This window comes from Magnolia sinica, chromosome 19, assembly GCF_029962835.1.
Source record: "Magnolia sinica isolate HGM2019 chromosome 19, MsV1, whole genome shotgun sequence".
NCBI classification, from domain to species: domain Eukaryota; kingdom Viridiplantae; phylum Streptophyta; class Magnoliopsida; order Magnoliales; family Magnoliaceae; genus Magnolia; species Magnolia sinica.
Window position 1 is genome coordinate 61072134 of NC_080591.1, and position 25127 is coordinate 61097260.

General features: G+C 38.5%; 1 protein-coding gene across 1 annotated transcript in view; it reads right to left on the minus strand.

Annotated features, from left to right (window-relative positions):
* Positions 1-24500, minus strand: part of LOC131235473 (exocyst complex component EXO70A1-like) — a 50820-nt gene extending 26320 nt beyond the window's left edge. The window contains exons 1-7 of the mRNA XM_058232659.1: positions 24180-24500; positions 23523-23618; positions 18778-18980; positions 16718-16978; positions 6110-6248; positions 5824-6036; positions 4900-5105 (exon numbers count right to left, since the gene is read on the minus strand). Of these exons, the coding sequence (XP_058088642.1) occupies positions 4900-5105; positions 5824-6036; positions 6110-6248; positions 16718-16978; positions 18778-18980; positions 23523-23618; positions 24180-24326 (1265 nt within the window). The 5' untranslated portion in view covers positions 24327-24500. The remainder of the gene's footprint in view (positions 1-4899; positions 5106-5823; positions 6037-6109; positions 6249-16717; positions 16979-18777; positions 18981-23522; positions 23619-24179) is intronic.
* Positions 24501-25127: the final 627 nt, after the last annotated feature.

Here is a 25127-nt window from a genome sequence, read left to right on the forward strand (position 1 = left end):
GGATCCGGGGCTCAAGCAGACAGGTTCTGGGATGCCTTGGCATGGGTGCTTATGAGCAGTGGCTCTTCTTCAGCTACCGGGGCCATCTCTTCTGGGTTGAGAGGCACCTGTTGTTCCTTCATTCGAATGACCTCGTCCCTCAGCATCTGCACTTCATTCTGTAAGGCCCTGTATTTACCTCATCGGCTTCGAGTTCGTTGAGACGGCCTAGTCAGAGCCGACTCGGTATGCAGTAGTGAAGACGAATGATGTTGCCCACTTGGCTCAGGCTCCGCGGCCATTATTGGGAGCATTTTCTTCTTTCCTCTTTCCATTTTTTATAAAACTTGTCCTTTTGTTCTCTTCCCATAGACGGCGCCAAAACATCAATGTAAAAATCTGGATCACCCTCCACCGAGCTCTACGTGCTTGGAGCAAACCCTAGTCCTACACAAATAGAAGACAAAGGAGACCCTGGCTAGAGTAGGGGAGCCTCCGATACCAAAGTCAAGCTAGGAAACGGGGTCTCAGTAGTGTAGAGTAAGGTGAGAGTACCAGATATTGCGTACCTGTTCCTCTAGAAATGATTCATACTTATACCTGAGGGTCATCTTGAACATGTCCGATAATCTCGGCACGGTAATTGCCACTACGCGAGAACTACACGCGTGCAGTCGTCGGTAGTTACCCGGAGATCGTGTCCAAAGCATTACTCATGTTGTGCGTTACTGGGCTGTCTATTAATGTTGTCGTCGATCAGGTTCCTGTCCGAGCCGACCTCGTGGCTGAGATCTTGCTCAAGCACCCGAGCCCATGGATAAGCTGATCATTGACACGCTAAGTAAAGAGGTTCGGGTTGGATGTAGGATGAACGAGTGCACGATGGCTACTATTATTCGAGCTTTCGTGAGAACTATTGCAAAGGACAGATAGGCGTGGACGTATTGTCACCGCTCCGAGGTTCTGCTCATAGAAGGTGCGAAGACTTCTTTCCAGTCCCAGGTCGGCGTCGTAGCTCTACACGAGCCCTCGGATGCTCACCTCAGGTCTGAAGCTTATCAGTCCGAGGCATTGCTCTTTGGTGCCAGAATTAGCCTCGATGCGGCTCGGTTCGGATTTACCCATAACAATAACCATAAAACAAATGATGACATGGAGATTTATAAAAGTATATCTTTTAAAAAGGCTTGAAAAGATTTTTGAACAATGAATAGTAAAAAATTGAAAAGAGATTTAAATGTTCTAAAAGATACTAAGCCAATATTTGAAATTTTTATAATTTAAGATGGGTGGACAAGTACTAAAATGAATGGATTGATAAAAATCATTATTATAAGAGTCAAGGTGTAATTTTTTTGTATGTTAAGAATTATGATGAAATGGAGAATATAGGAGTTTACTTTGCATATCTACTATTTAACTTAATTGAAAGTGGTTCCTTGCATAAAACTTCACCGATCGTTTTTACTTATTTATCCTTTTGGATCCTTGATAGGAAAATATAAGTAGATCACATAAAAGATTTATTTATTTCTTTGAAAGCTTAGACATACAAAATTTTATACTTGGGTCGATAATCATAGAGGAATGATTGTTAACCGTAATTGCTCCTTATGACATAATCAAGCACTAGAGTTTCTACACTTCATATTATATGCATGACTCTTCATTAAGAAGATCAAAGAATATGACATTCCTTGAGTTTGCTCTCCAGCTTCCTGTCCCAATGATCTCAAGGCCATGTCAGTGGAGTGGTCGAAAAGCTTTAGTAAAGGGAGATAAATGAAACTATTTAAGAAAAATGATGTCTCTAGCTTTACTCGTTGTGTAATATCTATGTCAAGGGCACATTTTGGGAGGCAGTTCATATGTTATATTTTGGAATCATTTGATATATTTAAAATATTGTTAGACATATTTTTAAATTAAGATGATGGTTGTGCCCTAATTATTTGTTTTTAACATTTATTGTATGTCTAGAGTGGTTGGTCATACCCAACTTAAAGCAAGATGTGATTTTACAAAGAGTATAAAAGAAGCGCCCTATAAGCCTATAAGACAGTGTTGAGGTTGAGGTTGAATTTTATTTATCTCTTCTGAAGCTTGACATCTTATTCAGGCTAGTATGCCTCCTCCATAGGGTGAAGGATTACTCAAACTTCTTGGTTGCATGATCATATCCGGCTCCTCTCGGGTAAAAGGTGCTGATTAAGTGAGTTGAGATCATTGGGCCAAGTAGGCTCCCCATTCACCATTTCCCTTCTTATAGATTCGTCGGCTTACTAGAGATGAGGAAAAAATGCCTGCTTCAGTCCAAGACCATACCAAGTAGACCCAACTTCAAGCAAGCTCCCCTTATAAAGCTATTCTTACTGAACTATATTCCCTGCTAGCTAGAGTGGCTTAGAAAGATAAAGGAGTACAAGGTTTGTTTGAAAATGAATGCATTACTGATTTTCTGGCAACTAGTAATACAACTACTCTTTAAAAATACTCAAACTGAACTAGTTGAAGCTAATGTCCTGCTTTCCTTACTGTCAAAGGAAAAAAGAAAAGGTGGTTATTGCTTCAGGTGGAGGGAAGGAAGGATTCAATCTAGCTAGAGGTTTCCTTACGGCTACATTGTGACCAACGAAAGCGCTAAAACAAAGCTACCCCAAAGCCCAATCCCTCTTCATGTTTCTAGAGGGGTGGGTTGGCTGTTCATGACGGGAGGCACCATCACTATTACCATTATCTGTCTTGAAGATTGAAGTTTGAAGGTCGGCTTGAGTTCATGAAGAAATTACAAATTCAAGGTTGAGATCTGTCACATATTAAAGGTAGAATGTTAAAGGTAGTTTCCCATAGTGTGGCTTGGAATGTTGTGTGTGGAGCACGAGTGTTACTTGTGTTTGTACTTATCTTCACGTCTTCTAATTCTAGGTATGAGGTGCTTGCAAAAGGCCATAAAAAGACTTTTTCAACCTACACACAAGCTTTGTTAATCTCTTCTTGACTCTTTTTTTTTTTGGTTAGCTTGTTTGTACACCACACTGTCAGCTCACACATCATTGTTAGCCACCCCCACTAGGTAATCATTACCAAGACCTCAGTGTTGAAACGAGGTATCTTTCACTCAGTCTACCACTTGACCTATGGATCAGGGTGTATCTCTTCTTGACTCCTTGGGATCGCTTTATGTAGAATTCTTCATTCAAATCACCATTGAGAAAAACACTCTTCACATCCATCTGATGCATTGGAAAATTCTTCTTTACAGCCACAACCATCATAGTCTTGATAGCGGTGAACCTAGCTACAAGAGTAAAAAAAAAAAAAAAATCTCATCATTTTCAATCCCTTTTCTTTGTGCGACTACCGACCTAGCCCTGCCAACTCACACTTTACCAAGATCTTCAGTTTCTATTCCAAAGCCAATAATGGGAAACCTTATACTAAATGAATTTGAGGAACTTTCTATTGAATGACAGATGGTTCTGCATAGATAAGGAAGAAGAAAGGAATTATGTACCATTTCTTTTCGATACTGATTGAAACTACGTTTGCTTCCTATCTTTTTGGAAGCTCTAGGTTCGGGATTTGAGTTTTTCTTTAAGTTTAGCTTAAGTTTATAGTTTCCTTCTCCACTTGCTGCTTCCTAGATCATCATACCTTGGATTCCCAAACCATGTTTGATTGCATCTAGATGGAATAGGTCCTGGCTAGGATTATTACTATATAATTTTGTAAGATATGATTTCATTAAAAATAACTATTAAACCTATTTTGTAGGACATGCAAACTCTGATAATGAATTAAAGCAATAAAAGAGTGAACGAAAGAAAAATGGACTAATAAAATCGAGCAATTAAGAGTGAACAAAAAATTAATGGAAGCCTACCTTAAGCAACTCAATTTATTTAAAAAATAAAAATTGTGACTCCTAAACTCCTAATTTAAAAACAAACTAAGTTAATTAGATAACTTTATATGTAAGACTTTATTGTCAAAAGAATTTCTTTGTCTGTTTGCGATGTTATCTTTTTCCTTATGAATATATTAGCTATCAAAGGGGAAAAATACTTTTTCAATGTTTAGAAAATACCAAGATTTAACATTTACAATATATAATGAGTATTATAGACTTATTACCAACTTTAATTATTGCCAATAAATAATTATTATAGTAGCGCCACTTCATTTAGTAACATATAAAAACTTCACAAGTTTAGTTACATATATTTAAATCATATCGTACAAAATAGTCACTATAATTATAAATAAAATATTAATGCATAAATACATTCTTTCAAAGTCATTTACACCTGCAAGGAAAAAAAAAAAAGAGAGACTATAAGCCACTTTCTACCAAATACTCTTATTCAGTTGCATATAGATCTTAATATCTCTACATGCCAATGCCTAGGAACATCTGAGCATCCATCAAGTGTACCACACCGTATAGCTTCTTAGAGCCATGTTTCTTATACATTTATTTGTTAAGTAAACTCCTAATGAGTGAAATGTCCCAATTCTTAAGCTAGGGCATCCAACATAGTAGGCGTGCTGCGAATGGCATGAATTTTGTAATTGTGCTATGTGGGCAAATGTGCTAACATTATTGTAAAAGGTCTGAGATTTAGAAGCATGTAAAGTTACCAAGCTTATATAGATTTTTGATTGGCTACATTAAGATATAAATAAGAGAGAAATAATAAAAGAAATACTCTTACACATGAGAATGATGACCAACCAAAATCAAATTATTCATCTTAATGTCACAACTATTTGTCGGGTGAGTGACAATATTAATTAGATTATAAGAAAGGTAAAACCAAAAGTAAAGAAAGAATATTGGAAAACTTGTAAAATAAGGTTGCAAACCACTATTTAAAAGAATTGCTAATTTTTTTAAAAAAAATGATGGCATTCACTTACTCAAACAAAAATTTCACATAGTTAATTACATAACTAGTGAGAGGATGAACGGTTCCATCTTGGACAGCAGTTTTAGTAGCATCTTTTTCAACCGCTTCTTCAAAATTGCCAAATGTTTCTTCTGCACTCTGGGCCAGTCGCTTTGACAAAAGCACTGCAGATTCTCTCATTTCGGTACAAACTCTGCCTTCAAAAATAGATTCTATCTGCTCGAAATATTAATTTAGGTGATAGATAAATTTGTCTATGGTCAATTAATGAGTAAAGCAATATATAGAAAATTCAACAAATAAGCATCATTTCTTGAAATAATGGATTAACATAAAAGCTTCATATATTATAATAGAAATTGACATTAATTAATAAAAGCCACATCCTATATCCCTGGTTCTCTAAATATAAGTTATCCTAAATACATCGCGCGAGATGACTCCTTATTTAAACTTGTAACCAGTGGAAGTACAAAATAGAGTAGAGCATATCCCACACTCTAAAAAAGAAATAACTTATGTTGAATGTTCAACAACTTGATTTAAAAGTCCACTTGAATGAGCCAAGTATATAACTTGGCCGAATTAAAAGTCAATTTCCATTATTTTACTAAAACATTATGAATATCGATGTATTTCAGAAAGAAAAGCTATCAAACGTAGTGTTTTAAGGTTACAAATACTTCTTATTGTTTGAAAATTGACTCTTTAACATTTTTATAGAAGTTGCACTCCAAATCAAACATCTAGTTTACTAGTGGAATCAAATTTTTATTTTTTAAGATTTATTGTAAATTTTTTTTATATTTATATTTTATGTTTCATTCATCCAAGTGCCCATTGCTTACAAGGCATTCTTCCAAAAGGATTAAAAATCATACAAATAGCTTTCCATGTTACCAAATTAATAGTATAAATGGAAATTTGATCATACCTCTGGCAGAAGTTCACGCATTATTTCATACATGTCTAAAAGTACAAATAACTTTTCTGGTGACCTCTTGCTTTTGGCAATAGCCTCTCCAAAACTAAGGAGCATAGCCATACTGTTTGAAGTTACTTCAGCAAAACATTGATCTTTGATAGTATTAATACCTTCAAAAATGTGATCACAAACTTTGCGTTCTGCCGCAAATAGCAATTTGACCTGTTTCAAGCATAATCAAACAATTGAAAAAAAAGAAATATATCTTGATAGTTGAGTTCATACAAATCCTTACAGCAATCCGCATGAAGTGAATCCAATTTCCAATTTTAGCTTCCAAAACTTCCCATGGCATCTTTTGCACATCATCTTTAGTAAGCTTTTCTACACCCAATTTTCGAAGGCTTTGTTCCAAAATAGAAGCACGGATGTCTCTAAGCAAAGAAAGAAGCTAATTATAAATTTTTTTTGGACAATAAGCATTTATGATTGCCACGAACATTTCTAAGCCATTTGAAGTGGAAAAATGGGTTTATAAAGCAATACAGATGCATGAAAGCACTAGTGCATAGTTAAATAACCTCACAATTACAAATGAACAAATAACTAGCATAAAAATGTTCTCTACCTACATAAATACAGACCATTAATGTTCTCTAAATAACAATTCTAGATAATGGCTTGAGTCATCAAAGTGATTACCAAGGCCAAGAGAATTGAAATTATTACTAAAAAGTTTTAAAAATATATATAGATATAATTTCTACATCTTATACAATAATTCAAGTGGAAAAATATTAATATGTTATATCATTTGACTCATGAAAATGAGGAGAGAATTCTAACATAGATCATATGATAGCGAATGATAATTTTGAGTCCTTACATCCATAGGTGACAATCCTAATAGAACTAATCAAGACTATTGAGGGAACAAGTCCGACGCCGAACCCATCAGACTCGTGATATGAGCTTATCCATTCCAACTCATCCATATCTTCCCGTTTCTGTATTCCAACTTATCTGTATCTTCTTCTTCTCCATGTTTTTATTTTTATTTCTCCTCCATTCTAGCATAAATATGGGCTATGTGTGGCTCAAAAGAAATATAATATATCTTTTCCAAATCGTGTCCTGTAATATGGTATCAAAGCGGGCTGTTCCCGAGGAGACGTGAGTTCCGCCGGTGCAGCACCACCATCTCTGTCAGCCACTGCATCACTACCACCTTCTTCTCCACCGCCGCATCACCATTGAAACCGGCAACCTAATCTTCACATACCAAATTCGGGCATCACAAGCAGATCCCTATCTTCTTCTCTATGCCTTTGAACAGGGCGACACCACCATGGCTTAAATGGCAAGATCTGAGCCTCAACTAGCAGCAATAACACAGGCCACTCGAACTGCTGTTGTTCTTAAGTATCTGGCAGCAGAGGTTTCAGAGCTCACTGGAAATGCTGCAAGAGACAACAAGAAGACTCGCTATTAGAAATGACAATGAGCTTGGGAAGTTGCTGGCTGGTGTGACTATTGCTCATGGTGGTGTTCTTCTCAACATCCATTCAGTTCTTCTTCGCAAGAAATTTGATAAAGCTAAGGATAGTACTAGAGCAACCAAATCCCCAAAGAAGGCTTGAATCAGATGATCTGAATCTATTACTCTTTTTTATTCGGCATATATTTGTCTTTATGAGATTCAAAAAAATGGTGGATTTTGCATTTTGAAAAAAAAAAAAGGAGAGAAAAGAAAAGAAAAGAAAAATATATATATTTTGGTTCTCCTCTACCTTGGTATTTCTCCATGGCATCGTTAAAGGACTCTGACGATATTTTGTCTTCTCATGATGTGGATCTCAGATAGTCTGAAAATCCAAGTCTAAAGATCACATCCTCTCGTCTCACAGGGCCCAATTTTCTCTAGTGGCAATAGCCTGTCTACATCTTTATTAGCGGCAAGCGGAAACTTGGCCACATCATTGGGACCCTTCCTTGTCCAGTCAATGGAGATTCCAAGAAAGCAGAGTGAGAATCTGATGATATGATTGTTATGTCATGGTTATGGAACTCCATGGCCGATAATGTCTGGAGTGGCCTTCTTTTCTTAAAGACGGCAAAAGAAATATGGGACACGGTCCATGAACTCTATAGCGATGCGCACAACATGTCATATATCTTTCAATTAGAGAAGGAGATTGCCTCTCTCTAACAGAATGACGAGAGCCTCACAGAGTACTATGCTAAACTCCAGAGTTTATGGGAGGAGCTTGCCTATCATGATGAGGAAGATACCTATTATTCTCGAGATGTAATTCTTATCAAGAAACGACATGAGCTACGCTGGATCTTCAAGTTCTTAGATGGCCTTAATAATGACTATGAGACACTTCGACAACAAATCATTCACAATGCTAAGACGATGACCTTGAATTAAGTTTATGCTCAACTTCCAAGAGAAGAAAAATGAAAGTAGGTTATGATTCAACCTGCCTCAATCATGCACAGGCTGATGGTCCTTTTTTTTTATGATCACGGCCGTGGTCGTGGAACTCGAGGCCATGGTCGTGGTTCTCTTTTTTGCACTCATTGCAAACATTCTAACCATATGGTGGACAATTACTGGATCAAACATGGTAGACATCCCATGCGGGGAGGCTTCACTTATGGACGTGGTCATTCGTCAGGTGGCTAACGGGCCAATTTGCCTGCTACTGAATCTGAAGAGACACCGTCTACTTCCTCCACTACTATGGTCTAGATTTCACAAGAAGAATATGAGAACCTGATCGCCCAGAAGGCTGGCCTCTCGGTCTCAAAATCCATGGCTACCTCCAGTTCCCTGAGGTTAGGTACATCCACTCCTGCCTCCTCCTCTTCCCAGCCCTTAGTCATAGACACCGGGGCCACAAATCATATGACTGGTATGTCTCACATTTTTTTATCTTTTCATTCCAATTCGATTTTAGGATCATTAAATGTTAACTAACGGAAACCTTACTCCCATTGCGGGGTGAGGAACTGTTCCTCTAACCTCTACTGTCTCCCTTCACAAGACCCTTCTTGTACCGGGTCTTGACTCCAATTTGCATTCCATTAGTACACTCACCAAACAATTTAACTGTACTGCCATTTTTCTTCCATCTCACTATATGTTTCAAGATCTCAGGATGCAGAAGATGATTGATGGTGGGCGTGAATGTGCTGGTCTTTACCGATTCGATGTTGATGTTCAACTTATAACTGCAGCCCATCTTCTCTCAGTCACTCAAGAGGATTTTTATCAATGTCACTGTTGATATAGTCATCCCGCCTTTTCCATTTTACACAATTTATTTCCTGTTTTAGCTTCCCACAAAGATGTTAAGACCTTTCATTGTGGTACTTGTGCTTTATCCAAGCAGAAACGTGTTTCATTTCCTTTAGTCTTGAATAAAGACTCTGGTTCTATGTTTTATGTCATTCAATCTGATGTTTGAGGACCTGCTCCTATTCCCTCCTCCATGAGATTTTGGTATTTTGTGTCTTTTATGGATTGTACTACCAAGGTGACATAGATTTATCTTCTTAAAAATAAAAGTGAAATATTTGAAACTTTTAGATCTTTTCATGTTTGGTTGATTAATCAGTTTAATACAAAAGTCAAGGTCCTTCATTGTGATAATGGTGGCGAATACATTTCCACTATTTTTCTTTCCTACCTTCGTCAGCACGGCATCAAGTCGAACACCACGTATGCTTCCACTCCTCAACGGAATGGGATGGCAGAAAGAAAAAACTAACAATTATTGAATATCACTCGTTGCCTCCTCACTGAGATGCATGTTCCCAAACGCTATTGGAGAGATGCAATTCTCACTGTATGCTACTTGGCTAATCGACTGCCTCATTCTACTTTGAACTTTCAGACTCCGATTTCATTGTTTAAGAAAGTTCACCATGTCACTGATATTCCTCTTCGCGTTTTCAGCTGCACTGCTTATGTGCATGACTTCTCTCCCTCTCGAACAAAGTTATCAGATAGATCCATCTCTTGCATGTTTGTTGGGTATTCACCTACCCAAAAAGGTTATAAATTTGTGGATCCTCATACTGGTCATCACTATATCACTCTAGATGCGACATTTTTTAAGTCTCTCAGTTTTTTTTCTCCGAAGAATTCATCTCCTCTTATCCCCACACGTTACTCCTATCCCTTTGCTAGACTCACTGACCCCTACCTCACCTCCTCCACCATCACCATAGAAAAGGGCGAGCCAACATATCATTGCCTCCACCATCATCAGGTGCTCCTAGGTCTACTCCTGACTCGGATCTTTATGCTTCTCTAGGGAAAGGTATTAGTCCTTGCACGTTTCATCCTATTCAGCATTTCATTTTTTATCAATCATTATATCCATCCTACAAAACTTTTCTTGCTAATGTTGATTCTATCTCTATTCCTACATAAGTGGATGTGGCATTGACACATCTTCACTGGAAGCATGCTATGCTTGAGGAGATGAATGCCTTACCAAAAATAAATAAATTCAAACATGGGAGCTTGTTGATTTACCGGCCGAAAAACATGTTATGGGTTGTAACTAAGTTTACACTGTCATAAACCTAATGGTACCATTGATTGGTATAAAGCACACTTTGTTGCAAAAGGCTTCACATAGACTTATGACATCGATTACATAGAGACTTTTGCCCCAATTACAAAAAATGAATTCTATTCGGGTTCTCTTATCTATGGCTGCAAATTTGGATTAACCACTGCATCAACTTGATGTCAAGAATGTTTTTTTACATGGTGACCTTCATGAAGAAGTGTATACATCCTTACCTCCTGGGTTTCGTCATAAGGGGGAAGAACATAAAGTTTGTAACCTTCACAAGTCCATCTATGGCCTCAAGCAGTCACCACGGGCATGGTTCAACAAATTCACTCATGCCATGCGGACTGCCCACTTTCACCAGTGTACCTCCAATCATTCCGTTTTTTGAAAGCGCACCACCAATGGACTCAGAGTGGTCTCAGTCTACGTTGATGACATCATTGTAATGGATAATGATTTTATTACTATATTTGACATTCAATCACATCTTGTTAGTACCTTTGAGGTAAAAGATTTGAGCTCCTTGCATTATTTTCTCGGCATTAAGATTGCTCATTCTCGTTATGGTATTTCCTTATGTCAGAGGAAATATACACTGGACTTACTCAATGAGACATGCATGCTGGGCTATAAACCTATTGCTACTCCTCTTGAGGTCAATCATCAGCTCACTTCTCTCCATGGTGAGTCTCTCTCTGATCCTGGTCCTCATCAATGACTCATTGGCCGACTTATTTACCTGACTATTACCAGACCCGATATCTCTCATCCTGTGAGTGTGCTTAATCAGTTTATGCACTTACCACGGGCTGCCCATTTGCATGCTGCCTATCGTGTTCTTTGTTATCTCAAAGGCTTTCCTGGTAAGAGCCTTCTTTATTCCAAACATGGACACTTGTCTATTTCCACTTTTCTAATGCAGATTGAGCCGGTGCCAAAGATGACCAGAAATCTACAACTGGTTACTGCTCGTTTGTGAGAGGAAATTTGGTTACTTGAAAAAGTAAGAAGCAACCAATTGTTGCTTGATCCAGTGCTGAGGCTGAATACAGGGCTATGGCCCATACTACTTGTGAGTTACTTTGGCTAAAGAAATTCCTGACCGAGCTTGGCTTCTCTCCATCTATACCTATGCAGATGATGCATGATAATCAGGCTGCCATTCACATTTCTACCAATCCGGTCTTCCATGAGCGCACAAAGAATATTAAGGTGAATTGTCATTTTATTAGAGAGAAAATTAAGTCTCATGAAATTGTAACTCCACATATTCGCACTGGAGACCAACTGGCAGATGTTTTCACTAAACCTCTTTCACATGACTAGCATGACGCAATCACTTCCAAGCTTGGCCTTTCGAATGTCTTCAGACCGAGCTTGAGGGGGAGTGTTGAGGGAATGAGTCCGACGCTAAACCCGTCGGACTCATGATATGAGCTTATACATTCCAGCTCATCTATATCTTCCCTTTTTTGTATTCTGGCTCATCCGTATCTTCCTGTTTCTGTATTTCAGCTCATTTGTATCTTATTCTTCTGCATGTTTTTATTTTTATTTCTCTTCCATTTTAGCATAAATATGGGTTGTGTGCGGCTCAAAAGAAATACAAAATATCTTTTCCAAATTGTGTCCAGTAACAAAGACATCATCCATATTGTTAATCAGGCTCGGGAGAAAGGGAGGGGGTGAAAATGCCATATAAATAGGTATTTGGGTTATAGAGTTAAATCCATTAGCATGTTTTTGTGATTTTATATGCTTTATGGTATGATTAAAGTTGATTTATAGTTTTTTCTCATGAAGCCAATCAATATATTAATAAAAGATTTAAGGAGTTTATTAAGCTAAGTTATTAAGAATTTTCTTTAAAAGCATGTTTTTTTTTTTTTTTTTTTATAAATGCAGTGTCATTGGTTTAATGCTTTATCATATTGGATAACTTAATGAGAAAACTCTATAATATGTGGATATTTTTCACTGTTATGTAAATTTTTATATGGGTGCAATATTTAAACCAAGGTTTAAAAGTATGGTACTCCTATGAACTAAAGACAACTATAATTGACATTATCAAAATTTACATCCAAGCAAAGAATTAGATTTAATGTTCTTTGGTTAATTCTTGTAGAAGAACCACTCTATACCTCCTTAATGCAATTATATAAACATTATATGCCTTCGAGTTGAAGGATCACTCCTACTAGTAAAACCTTCAATGTAGTTTTGAAGTCCATCTAACCCCTATTGCAACATGAAAGAGGCTTGATATTTTAAACTCAAACAATAACATGGACAAAGTGTTTTAAGAAGTTTGTAGTTAGCTTGAAGATATTACATTTAATGTTTTAAAGTTTCTTTAATTCCCAATCAATTTTTAAATTATCAATTATAGCAAATATATATATATATATATAATCTATAGGAAAATAAAATAAAAATAGAAAAAAACTAATGACCGAGTTGTTGTTAGGTGTGCATGCCTTAGAAAGCCAATAGATCTTATTTAATGGAATTGGTCATTAGTAACTCATTTCGATGAATAGAGTGAAGTCATTAATGACTTTATTAATTATGTATGGAAACTTGGACACATTATGTTTAGTTGGTTAATATAGATCCCTTTATAGAATCTATATAGTAAGTCTTTGGGGAAAAGAATTAAGTAGACACAACTATCATTATAACTAAGAAAGAGTTGTGTTAACAATCATTTTTAAGTACCCAAAATTTCATAACCACTCTATCCATTTCAGCTACCTAAGATTAGTTTCTGGCTATCTTATGTGAAGAAAACTAAATACGAGTTGGGATGAATTAATCTCTACCATAAAGCATCTAACTGCCTATGCCCTTCACTATAATCAAGTGCAATTTTTGTCTGCATCGGATGGATTGCATCATATTACGTATTAAGAGGCCCGTTATGCTTGGTATGATTAATTGATCATGCACTAGCTTGGGCTTATCCTTGCATTGAGGTTGCAGAGGACTTTGTGGTCTCATTATAATGTCTTTTGACATACTTTTTGATGCCACAAAATTAGTTGAAATGGGTATGATTGGATTCATGGATCGAGATTAAGTTGAAGCCCGATGCATTTCAACATGGGATCCACTAGTGGCTCAAGACTTGGTTTATTGTGTATTTTATCTATTAAATATTTCATTGGGCTACAAATAGTTGACCAAAATCTCATGTATTACCTTCAATTTCAATCATTAGATCTTTTGAATTTATTGTTAAAATGTTTTAATTAAATTCGATGGAAATCTAATTGTCATATCTTCTTATGGTTGACCTCTTCTTCTTGCATGGAACTTTGTAGTAAGGGCGGATGCTACTAATAGTGAAAGGATTTGTGTTCATTTGGGTATATGGGATAAGCATGATTATGGACTTTTGATGCTGTAGAGCAATTGAAGTTCATAAGAATTAGGAGTACTATAATATATTCATATTGTATTCCTTAATTTCCTGCTATATAGAATTATATCCCTATGGAGAATAGGTACAAGAGTCACATGCCCTCTTTTCTTTCCTCAACTTGGAAGTCCCATGCAGAAAGAAACAAGAGAAAATGGGACAAAAAGAAGAGAGAGAAGAGTGATCTCCTCCCTTTCATCTTGATAATCATTAGTGTAGTCCACCCTTTCGACAAATCTCAATTTCTATTCTTCTACCACAAGCCTATAGTGTGGTAAGATGAGGACTCTCTTTATCTGGTCATTAGAAATAGATCAAGGTGAGACTATCATTGAAGGAATAGCATCAAATCATCCAATTTTTGGAGAAGTAAAGATATGATCATAACCATTTGTTTCAATTCATTTCTATAAACTTGATAATATGTGAGCTAGGGGTTAAATTTTAGATTTTTAAAATTTACACTTTTGCATTTCAAAAATCCATCAATCATAGAGTAAATTTCGTATTATATACATCTGAATGTCATGTGAGCTAAAAATCATAGTGCTTTGTGACACTAGTATTCCTAACACCATCATTAACCCAACAAATCATGCATTTCTCTTTTTTCTTATCAAATGAATAAAAGAAAAAACACATTCACCACTAATTTTGTCATTGAATGGTACACTATAATTCAAGTTCAATTACAAAATCTTATAGAATGCATATTGAATTAGAAAAACTCTTATAAAGAAGCTAAATAAATTGTCCAAAGTCTATACTTCACCAAAAATTATGTCTAATGGAAATCAATGGATAAGAATTTCATCATAATCAATTGAGGGGATTCAAATTCTTAGCATCTTGCATACAAGGCCTAGTTCCCACTACTTGATGGCATATTCATGCAGCAATCCAGGCCACCTTTTGATTGTATTGAATATCCTGCATATTACAATTTAGAGGAATTTGACCATTTCTCATAGAAAAGAGACAAACTCTTTTATGGCATTGCTTATAAGCAAAGGAAATGGAAATTAGCCAGCTATGTGCACTCTCACTGGAGCATTTGGCTATACTTGCACATCACATATGCCAATGTCGCCTCTGTGTGTGAGATTTTAAGTCACTCAAGAGGTTGGTCCCACATGTAGATGACTTCGTTGAAAAAGTAGGCCAGTCTACTCATTAGGTGGGTCATCCATGTACAAAATAAATTAATAGGCAATGATGAATGAAAAGCTAATCTTGATGCTGCACACAATTTATTGAATATCACTATCGGTATCACGAACTTGGGATAACACTGGTAGTATATGAAATTGTAGGTAATGATGATATATCGCTAATATATTGCCAATGTATCGCTAATGTGGCACAATTTTTTTTTACTTTATAAATTCTAGATGTCGCTTATACCGGTGTATCAATATGGCTAGAAATTTATTAATTAAAATTTTTCATTTCAAAATTTTCTTTATGGGTGCATGGTTGTATGATGAAATGCATGTATGTGTGCACACACATGCACACATCATGGATAGATGGATGTATGCATGCATGCATGAATGGATAGATGGATGTGTGTATGCATGCATGCATGCATCCATGGATGGATCACGCATGTGTTTATATGTACATGTGTATATATGTATATAGGCATGTATGCAAGCATAGATGGTTAAATGGATGGATGGATGGATGGATGGATGGATCATGCAGGCGCATTTGTATGTATTTATATGCATGCATGGTTTGATGGATAGATGATCGATCCACCATTTTTTTTCATATTTCCCAATATTCTCTTTAGTCAACAATACATGCTTTTAGGTACCCATCAAAGGGAACTTATTATACATGCACCTTTTTTGCTATTATTTGATTCATAAATATGTAAACATGTGTATTTTAACATTTACTAAGGTATCATTGAAAATTTCTTCATGTTTTTCCAATATTTTCCTGAGTCACATTACATGCTTTTAAGCCCCTATTAAAGGAGAACTTGTTACCAACTATTTATTTTCAAATATACAAATGTGTATTTTAGCATCTCTTAATATTTCATTAAGAGTTTTCATCAATTTTCCCATAATACCTGATGTTTTCCTTAGTCAGTGATACATTTTCAAATATCAACAATAATATAAATACATGTTTCTATATCCTCGGCCAATGATACATGTAATGATACTGATACCATGAGCAAGGGTTGCACAACACATAAGAGGCTAGAAGTTATTCCTAGCATTGCACGCACAAGATGGGTTGGAAGCTATCCATTGAGTGCATGTCAACTTATTCTCCGACCGGTTGGATGTAAGGCAGGTAGCCCACCCAACTTGGCTTTGGGCCCAGCTTGGACCTCCTAACTTGGACCAGCTGATTTTTGGGTTGGGCTTGGGCTCAAGTCATTTTAGCCAGACCCATCCCAACCAAGTCTTGCCCAACAGATTATATATAGCCTATAAATATGCCATTCTGATCCATGATTAGACAACCCATCTATCTTGAATGTAGAAGGTTGGTCTCATTCCTTTAAAATGTCTATTTCTTTGTACATGCATGGCCCACTGGATCAATAGATGGATTGGAAATTTTCAAATGGGAAATAGGAATTTTATCATTTTTGGCCAGGTCAGGCCCATTCTGGGTTTGGGCCGGACTAACCTGGAGCAACACAAACACAGCCCATTGCCACCCTAGTTGAATGTGATCATCTCTCTTGACAAATGGTAAAAAAATCAATGTTTGTATATGTGTGGCCCACAAAAATAAGACCAGCTATAGATTCTTTGCTCAAGCCATCTGCATTGTGGATCCCACCTAATGAGTGGCTTGGATCTCTCAAAAGTGATCTAATTCAAGTATTCCCAATGCAAAAGTTGTTTACCTGTAATTTTTTAAACACTGATGTTGATGGCCAGCTTGAACCATTTGTTGGGCTAAATCATGTAGCATGGGTAGAATCCGAGGTGGAATGAGAGTTGGAGTAGTGTAAACAGCAGTTTCTAAACCTTTGCCATGATGCTCGGAATGAGTGGTGGAAGATGGATTCCGTCCACCTGACTCTCCTTGATGGCCCGGTGATCCCACCGACGGTCGTAGATTGTGGGGAAGGCAGTCGTAAAGGCGATCGGGCTCCACAGGTTTGCTAAAATCAAATAGAATCAGAGATTACTTCAATATTCATAATATTTTGGATCACTCATCTTCAACATGTTTCACCCCTTTGGGCCCACACATAGAGGGACGCGGTTTGGCTAGTGACTCTGCCACCAGCCACGTGGCTAGTGGTCGGTGCTATGTGGACCCTACCATGATGTATGTGTTTAATCCATGCCGTCCATCCATTTTGAAAGATAATTTTAGGGTTTTATCCCAAAAAAAAGAGGTGGATCTAAGTCTCAGGTGGACCGCACCATGGGAAAATAGTAGTGATTGAATGTAAACCATTAAAAACCTCCTAGGGCCCACTGTAATGGTTATCTGACATCTAAGCTGTTGATTAGGTCATACAGACTTAGATGAAAGGGAAAAAATATATCAGTTTGATCCAAAACTTTTGTGGCCCCAAGAATTTTTTAATGGTTGGCGTTCAATCAATACTGTGCGGTCCACTTGAGATTTGGATCAACCTCATTTTGGGGCTCATATCATGAAATGATATGGAAAAATGATTAGACGGCATGGATGAAACACATACATCATGGCGGGGCCCACAGAGAACCGACCACTAGCCATTGGCTAGTGGCAGGGTGAGGAGCCAATCCGTTTCCCACGTGGAGATGGTTTGATCATTGAAATAGTCAATCTTGTCGGTGCAATTGCAATCATGCTTTAAAAATTATCATGATCTTCTAATAATTAACTGTCAAATCGAGTTGGATCGAGTGTTTGAGCCAGATAGGCATAGATGGAAGCGGATTGGCTGGTGTACCACACAGCACCAATATGGCTGATGTGTTGACGTCACTAAGTTATATGGATCCCATCATGAGGTATGTGTTATATCCAAACCGTCCGTTCATTTTGCAGGCTAGTCTTAAGGCTTGAGCCAAAAAATACGACAGATCCAAATATCAAGTGGACCACACTACGAAACGTAGTGGGAGATTGAACGTCCATCATTGAAACTATTTTGGAGGTCACAGAAGTTTTGGATCAATACAATATTTGTTTTTCCTCTCCCCGTATATGAGTGACCTTATGAACAGATTGGATGGAAAATAAACGTTTTGATGGGCCCTACAAATGTTTTAATGGTGAGAATTATTGTCCCCACTGCTATTTGTGATGTGGTCTACTTGAGCTTTGGATATGACTCATTTCTAGGCTCCTGATCTAAAATAATCTCACCAAATGAGTTAACGGGGTGGATATAATAAATACATCATTGTGTGGCCCATGTAACTTCAATCTCCTTTGAACTGTTCGTTCCAAGATAGAAGAGTATCAGCGCTCCTCTTAGCACAACACATACCCACACCAGCCATATTGGTGGTGTGTGGTACACCAGCCAAAATGCTTCCGGCATAGGTTGAATAAGCTCTTGAGTTTTCAATCTATGATAGAGAGTAAATAACATGACGGTTCCCATATTGCTATGTGAGGAGGTGAATTGTATGCAAAAATTCCTCATGTGACCTAAGAAAAACCGTCTTATGCATTCGTCAGATGTGAGACCTATAGTTAAAAATAAAAAATAAAAAAAATCTCAATGTGTCAACGGTTTTTATCTTCTGCTCTCACATTTGACAAGTATACATGATAATTTTTCATGAGCCATGTAAGGTGGTTATAGGTAATTCGCACATCCGCTATTTAGGCCGAACAATGGATAGAACGGATGTCACGCAGAGATCATCTTTGTTTCATGATTTTATGTATGGATCAGATATATAATGGCTAATAAAGTGGGCCCCACAGAGCTTGAGATCCATGGAAACAAACCTGTAAGAGACTAATAAGTGCTTAAACTCGTCTTCTAGCTTGAGTATAGCCTTAGCAAGCAAACCATTGGCATGATTGAGGACTCCTTCATTGGTCTTAAAGCTTTTGGAGCCAAAGAAACGAACGTTATCTCTCAGCTGATCAACTGCCACTAGATAGCTTTCCAGGTCTTCATGCGGCCCTCTCAGTATCTTTTCTTCTGCCTACATGGTTCAGAGGGTATTCTTTACATTAGCTCATGCCTTCATTTGTTTTCTAGACCGTCTATTTTTCATGGTGGGGTCCACCTTATGCACATGTTAAACATCCTACACGCGCTACATTGTCATGCGTGCCATGGAAGTCCATGAGGCTATGAAAGGGGCTTCACCCCTACAATCAAGCTTTTAAATTGGTGTCTTATCGTAGACCGCTAACAAGGTTCCTATTGTGAGATACTAGTATGTATCTTTCATGTGTGATACTAGTATACATGTGCTCAATATGTACTTATCATATTTATAGGTAGGTAGAGAGAGAGAGAGGGGAGAGAAATGCACTCTTGGAAATTGGTTTTCATGAGAATTTTTTAAGAATTCATCATGACATGATGATGTGGGCATAAAATTCTTGAAACTCTAAGGCCCAAAAGTTATCCTGATCCTAAAATTTGATGGATCATAGCAAAGTGAGAAGGAATTCCCACCCTTGATTTTCATCAAGGCTTACTAAGTTACAAAACAATATGATTTTTTTTCCAATCTTTTATTTAAGTTAGATGAATAACCCAAATAGCCAATATTGCATATACACATCACATCACATCACGTGAGATGAGTTCTCAAAAGTTCTCCTAAGAACTTGTAAGAACCAGTTCTTAGGAGAGCATATCTCTCTCTAATATGGAAAAGGTACTACGAGGTGGACCTCATGAGAAGCTTTTCACGAGGCCAAAGCTCCGTGGGCCCACCATGATGTGTGATGGATATGCACCCTATTAATCAGATGCACCATTCCACTATAAGCCACGGGCCTAAAAATTGCCACACCATAGATAACAGTTGAGAGTGGATATCCACCCATTGAAATCTTCATAATTATTTATAGGCCCACTAAGATATGGTTTAGAAATCTAGCCCATCCATTTTGTGTGTCCCACTTGGAGGAGGGTCACACGAAAGTATCTAAAACTCAGGTAGGCCCCAACAAGTGCTTTTAGATGTTTCATTAATGATTTTTTAATGTTTCAAATGGTGCTTTTCACTTGAGTTCCGAATATAACTGATTCAGAGAGGACCCACTAAAACACCAAGCTCCCGGGGAGTGGACCTTATAGTATCATTTCTCATACACACAATAAGGAGCCCCTGTGCTTAATATCTGTAGATAGCTTTTTTTTCTTTTTCTTTCTTCCTTATTTTCGTGCAAAAAACCAAAAAGAAAAAAAGAGCCTGTGGTTGGCCCTGACGTACGGAGAACCGTTAATTTCTAGCCATTCATTCATTGTATATGCTGTGGCTCACCTGAGGTGTGAGATGGCAAGATTTCATGCCAAAAGATCAAAGTACGGCCAGACATTAGACAGGTGACTGCATTATGGATGTGTGGTTCCACAAGCATCTGGAATTAGCAAATATCATTCTTTAAATAGGAATAAAATCAGCATTTGACATGTTAACCTAGATAGGGTTTCTTGTTGTATAAAGGAGGGAGATTTTATTAAAAAATCTTTATAAAAATCAGGCCATGAAAATGAGACACCCAGTGAGAACGTGGAGTCCTTTGTGTGGTGGTTTGTGATTTTCCATAATGTGCACCCACTTAATGGTTGGATCAACTTGATTTTTGGATCATCTCATTTTAAAGATGGGACAATCTTGCTGAATGGGAGAGATGTCGTACAAGAACCATGTTGGCCCCACAAGCCAACAGAAGCCTGGCCCTACAAATGCAAGTTTGCCTGACTGCTTGTTCGCATAATCCAGAAGAAAACAATTTGTGATGGACGCGGATTGCGTTGGGACCCAACACCACGTAACTGCGTGGTGTCAGAATTTTGTGGGGTTTATTGCGGTGTATGCGTTTCATCCACACCGTCCATCCATTTTTCCAGCCCATTTTAGTACACGAAACCAAAATTGAAGAATATATAAAACTTAAGTCGACCACACCACGGGAAACAATGGGGATTGCAATCCTACCATTGAAAAGTTCTTGGGAGCCAAAGAAGTTTTGGATCTAGCTGATATTTATGTTTTCCCTTTATCCAGGGTCTGTGTGACCGCATGAACAGGTTGGATGACGAATAAACATCACTGTGGGCCCTAGGAAGGTTTCAATGGTGACAGTCATTATCCGAACTTTTTCTTGTAGTGTGGTCCATTTAAGCTTTGGGTATTCGTAAGTTATGGCCTCATGGCAAAAAAATGAGCTGCCAAACATATGGACGGCGTGGATAAAACCACCACAGGGTACTGCAACCACGCAGCTAGGTGTTGTTGGGTCTACAGAAATCAAATAATTGAGAAATGATCCCGTGCACTCAAGAGTACTGTTAAGTTATAGGGCTTCTAGTTGTATTAGGAGACATTGACAATCCAATTGAACAATCCGTACCGTCTATTAGTTGAGTCTACATTACATAATTCAAAGGTGAAATAACACGGATCGAGTGATCTGATCCATCGATTGGTTGGGCTTCTTCTCAGCATCAATCCATCTTCCAAGCCATGGATGGAAAGGTTACCATGTTCTAATAAAATTCTAATAAAAGTGATCTTTAGAACCGTCAGAAATCCATGATGGACCAGCATATAAATGTGTCAGATGACTCAGATTGTTGGCTACGCCATTCTTTTCATAAATGATCTTGACCCTTTAATTTTTCAATAGATGGTATTTTGAAATTGGTGTGATTTTTATATGGTAACCCGTGAAATGTAGCCTGGACGTAATGGACAGCCCAGATCGGTCGGACGCGGATTTCCTGCGAAAGACTTTCGCAGGAAGTTCCTGCGCTGGGAACCAAGGTGGGGCTCACTGTGATGTTTGTGAGAAATCCTACCCGTCCATCCATTTTTTGAGTTTATTTTAAGACATGATGCCAAAAATGAACTGTTTCCAGAGCTCAAGTGGACCGAAAACTTGATAATTAAATGTCCACAGTTGAAATATTCGTGGTTCACAGAAGTTTTGAACAATGTTAATATTTGTGATTTCGGTTCATCCCAGTAGGAATGAAGTTATTAACGGTATGGATAGCATGTAAACATCACTGTCGAACCCAGGTGGATTTCAACGGTAGGAATTTTCCTAACCACATTTTCCTTTAGCATGAACCACTTGAGATTTAGATATGGCTCATTTTTGGCATAATGTCCTGAATTGAGCTCACAAAACTAATGGAAGGGGAGGATTTCTCACAAACATCACAGTGGGCCCCATCTGAGACCCCAGCGCAGGAACTTCCTGCGAAAGGCTTTCGCAGGGAATCCGCGTCCAGATCGGTCAGCCGGACCATCCACGTGTACCCACATGCAACTAACAAGCAGCATTACTATGGAAGGGGATTTCCTGAGAAAGCCTTTCGCAGGAAGTTCCTGCGAAAGGATGCTAGGTGGGGCCCACCGAAATGTTTTTGAGAAATCCACTCCGTCCATCGGTTTTATGAGATCAGTTTATGATGTGCGACCAAAAATGAAGTGTATCCAACACTCACGTGGGCCATACAAGAGGAAAAAGTGGGCATTCAGTGAGCACCGTTGAAGCATTTTTATGGCCATAAAAGTTTTTATTAGGCTATAATTTTGGTGTTTTCCCTTCATCCCATTGGGAATGACCTTGTAAAAGGTCTGGATATCATATAAACATCAAGGTGGAGCCCAGTAAGGTTTTAACGGTAGAAATTTCTTTACCCAAATTTTCCTCTCGTGTGACCTACTTGAGTGTTGTATCCATCTCATTTTTAGTAAAACGTGCTAAAACGTGCTCGAAAAACGGATGGACGGAATGGATTTATAACGTACATTGCAGTGGGCCCCACCCAGCATCCTTGCGCAGGAAAGCCTTTCGCAGTAAATCCGCGTCCCGTTACTATGGAAGCGAACTGCCTGGCTACTCGGCCATCAGGATATGGCGGGATTTTATTGGATGTGGATTTGCAGGATCCGGGCCCATTTTGATATATGTTTTCATAGCCATGCCGTCCATATATTTTATGAGCTCATTTTAAGCTATGATTCCAAAATATGAAGCGGATCAAAATCTCAGGTGAACCACGCCACAGGAGGATAATGACACCCACGGTTGAAACCTTCCTATGGCCCACTGTGATGTTTATTTACCACCAAACCTATTTATAAGGTCAAACAGGCATGGACGAAGGGAAAGCAAATATCAGCTTGATTTAAAACTTTTGTGGCCTTACGAAGTTTTAATGGTAGGCATTCATTGGCCACTGTTTCCTGTAGTGTGGTCCACCTGATCTTTCTATCTCCTTCATTTTTGAGCTTATCTTCTAAAATACTCTAGAAAAACAGAGGGACGGCAGGGATATACAATATATGTACATCGAGGTGGATCCCACGGTCATGGCCTGACCCACCTGGGTGTCCGCAGACGAATACGCATTTTCGTATTAGAGTCAGGTTACCATGAATCAGAGTCAGGTTTGTTCCACTTTAAGGTTACAATTTCTGAGCGCAAGCGTATCAAGCGTCATAGGCTGCCAGAGTATCAAATAACTCCATGATGGAAAAATGACAAACCTCTCGTGAGACGTCGAAATGGCCCAAAATAACGCCAGCCGCCTTCAGCGTCTTATCGATATTCTCATGCGCTCTCCGAATGGAATGTGTTCTTACCTAAAATCAATACAAAAGATCGTTAAACAAGAGAGAGAGAGAGAGAGAGAGAGAGAGAGAGAGAGAGATAATAATAATAATAATAATAATAATAAACAATCTAAACCGTTGGATCAAGTGATCGGGCGTCCAGTAATAATTTCATGGAATCCAAGCCGTCCATTAGATGCGTCACCTCAACAAACCTCCAGCCTCCAAAATACAGCCGGATCCAAAACTCAAGTGAGCTAGCACATGGAACATGTTGATTAGGAACTCCGAGAGTGTGGCGCCTACCGTGCTGTGTGTATAGAATCCAGGCCGTTCATAACGTTCATCTAGGCCAGATGAAGGGTCATGCCAAAAATCTGGCTGTTTTACCACTCAGCTGTTACCCTGTGAAATTTAAGCTTGTTCCTTTTAATATGGCCCACTATAGTTTTAGATCCGGCCGAATTTTGGGTCGTAGTCTTTTGAGGTGATGCATCTGATGGACGGTTTGGATGGTGTGAATACTTCACATGGCCCCCACATATGGCACGCCATGTGAGCTGATTGTATGTATGTGATTGGGGTACAGACCTGGGTGGGCCGCATCACGGCTTCGAGGGCGGAGAGGCGATGATCAAAGGAGCCGAGGATGGTGACCATGCTGTCGGTGATGGTCTGGCTCTTCTGGAGGGACTCCCTCATGAAGGCCGCTCTCTCTGCTAGGGTTTGCACGCCCATTTTCCCTATTCTCTCAAGGGGTGCGCATTACGCCATTACTGATTTGCTGGTGGATTCTCAAGAGAAATGAGAGTCGAGAGGTCTTGGATAGATGGATTTTACAGGCATCGGTCCTGATCTCTCGGACGCGGATTATGCGGTGTGGTGATGTGTTGGGTGCTGTGGGACCCACCTTGATGTATATGTTTTATATCCACGCCGTCCATCCGATTTTTCAGATCATTTTAGGTCATGAACCGAAAAATGAAGCTGATAAAAATCTCAAGTGGACCACACCAAATGAAACAGTAGGGATAATGACATCCACCGTTGAAACCTTCCTAGGGCCGACCGTGATGTTTATTTTCTATCTAACCTGTTGATAAAGTCACGCAGTCCGGATGAATGGAAAGCACAAATATCAGCTTGATCCAAAACTTTTGTGGCCCCAAGAAGTTTTTAATGGTGTCCGTTCAATCACCACTGTTTCCTGTGGTGTGGTCCACTTGAGCTTCGGATCTGCTTCAATTTTCGGTTTCATATCTAAATTGAGATGGTAAACCGGATAGATGGCGTGTATAAAAAAAAATTTATCACGGTGGACCCCTCAGCGATCAATACATCACCGCTGTGGTGGCGTGGGCAGAACCACCTGAGGGAGCGGATTAGGTGCGGCCCCTACCTTACCAAAGATGGTACGGCCCTGGCCGTGAGGCCCATCTTTGATGTTTGTATTCTAAATCCATGCCGTCCATCCATTTTTCAGATCATTTTAAGGCGTGATCCGAAAAATGAAGCATATCCAAATCTCCGATAGACCAT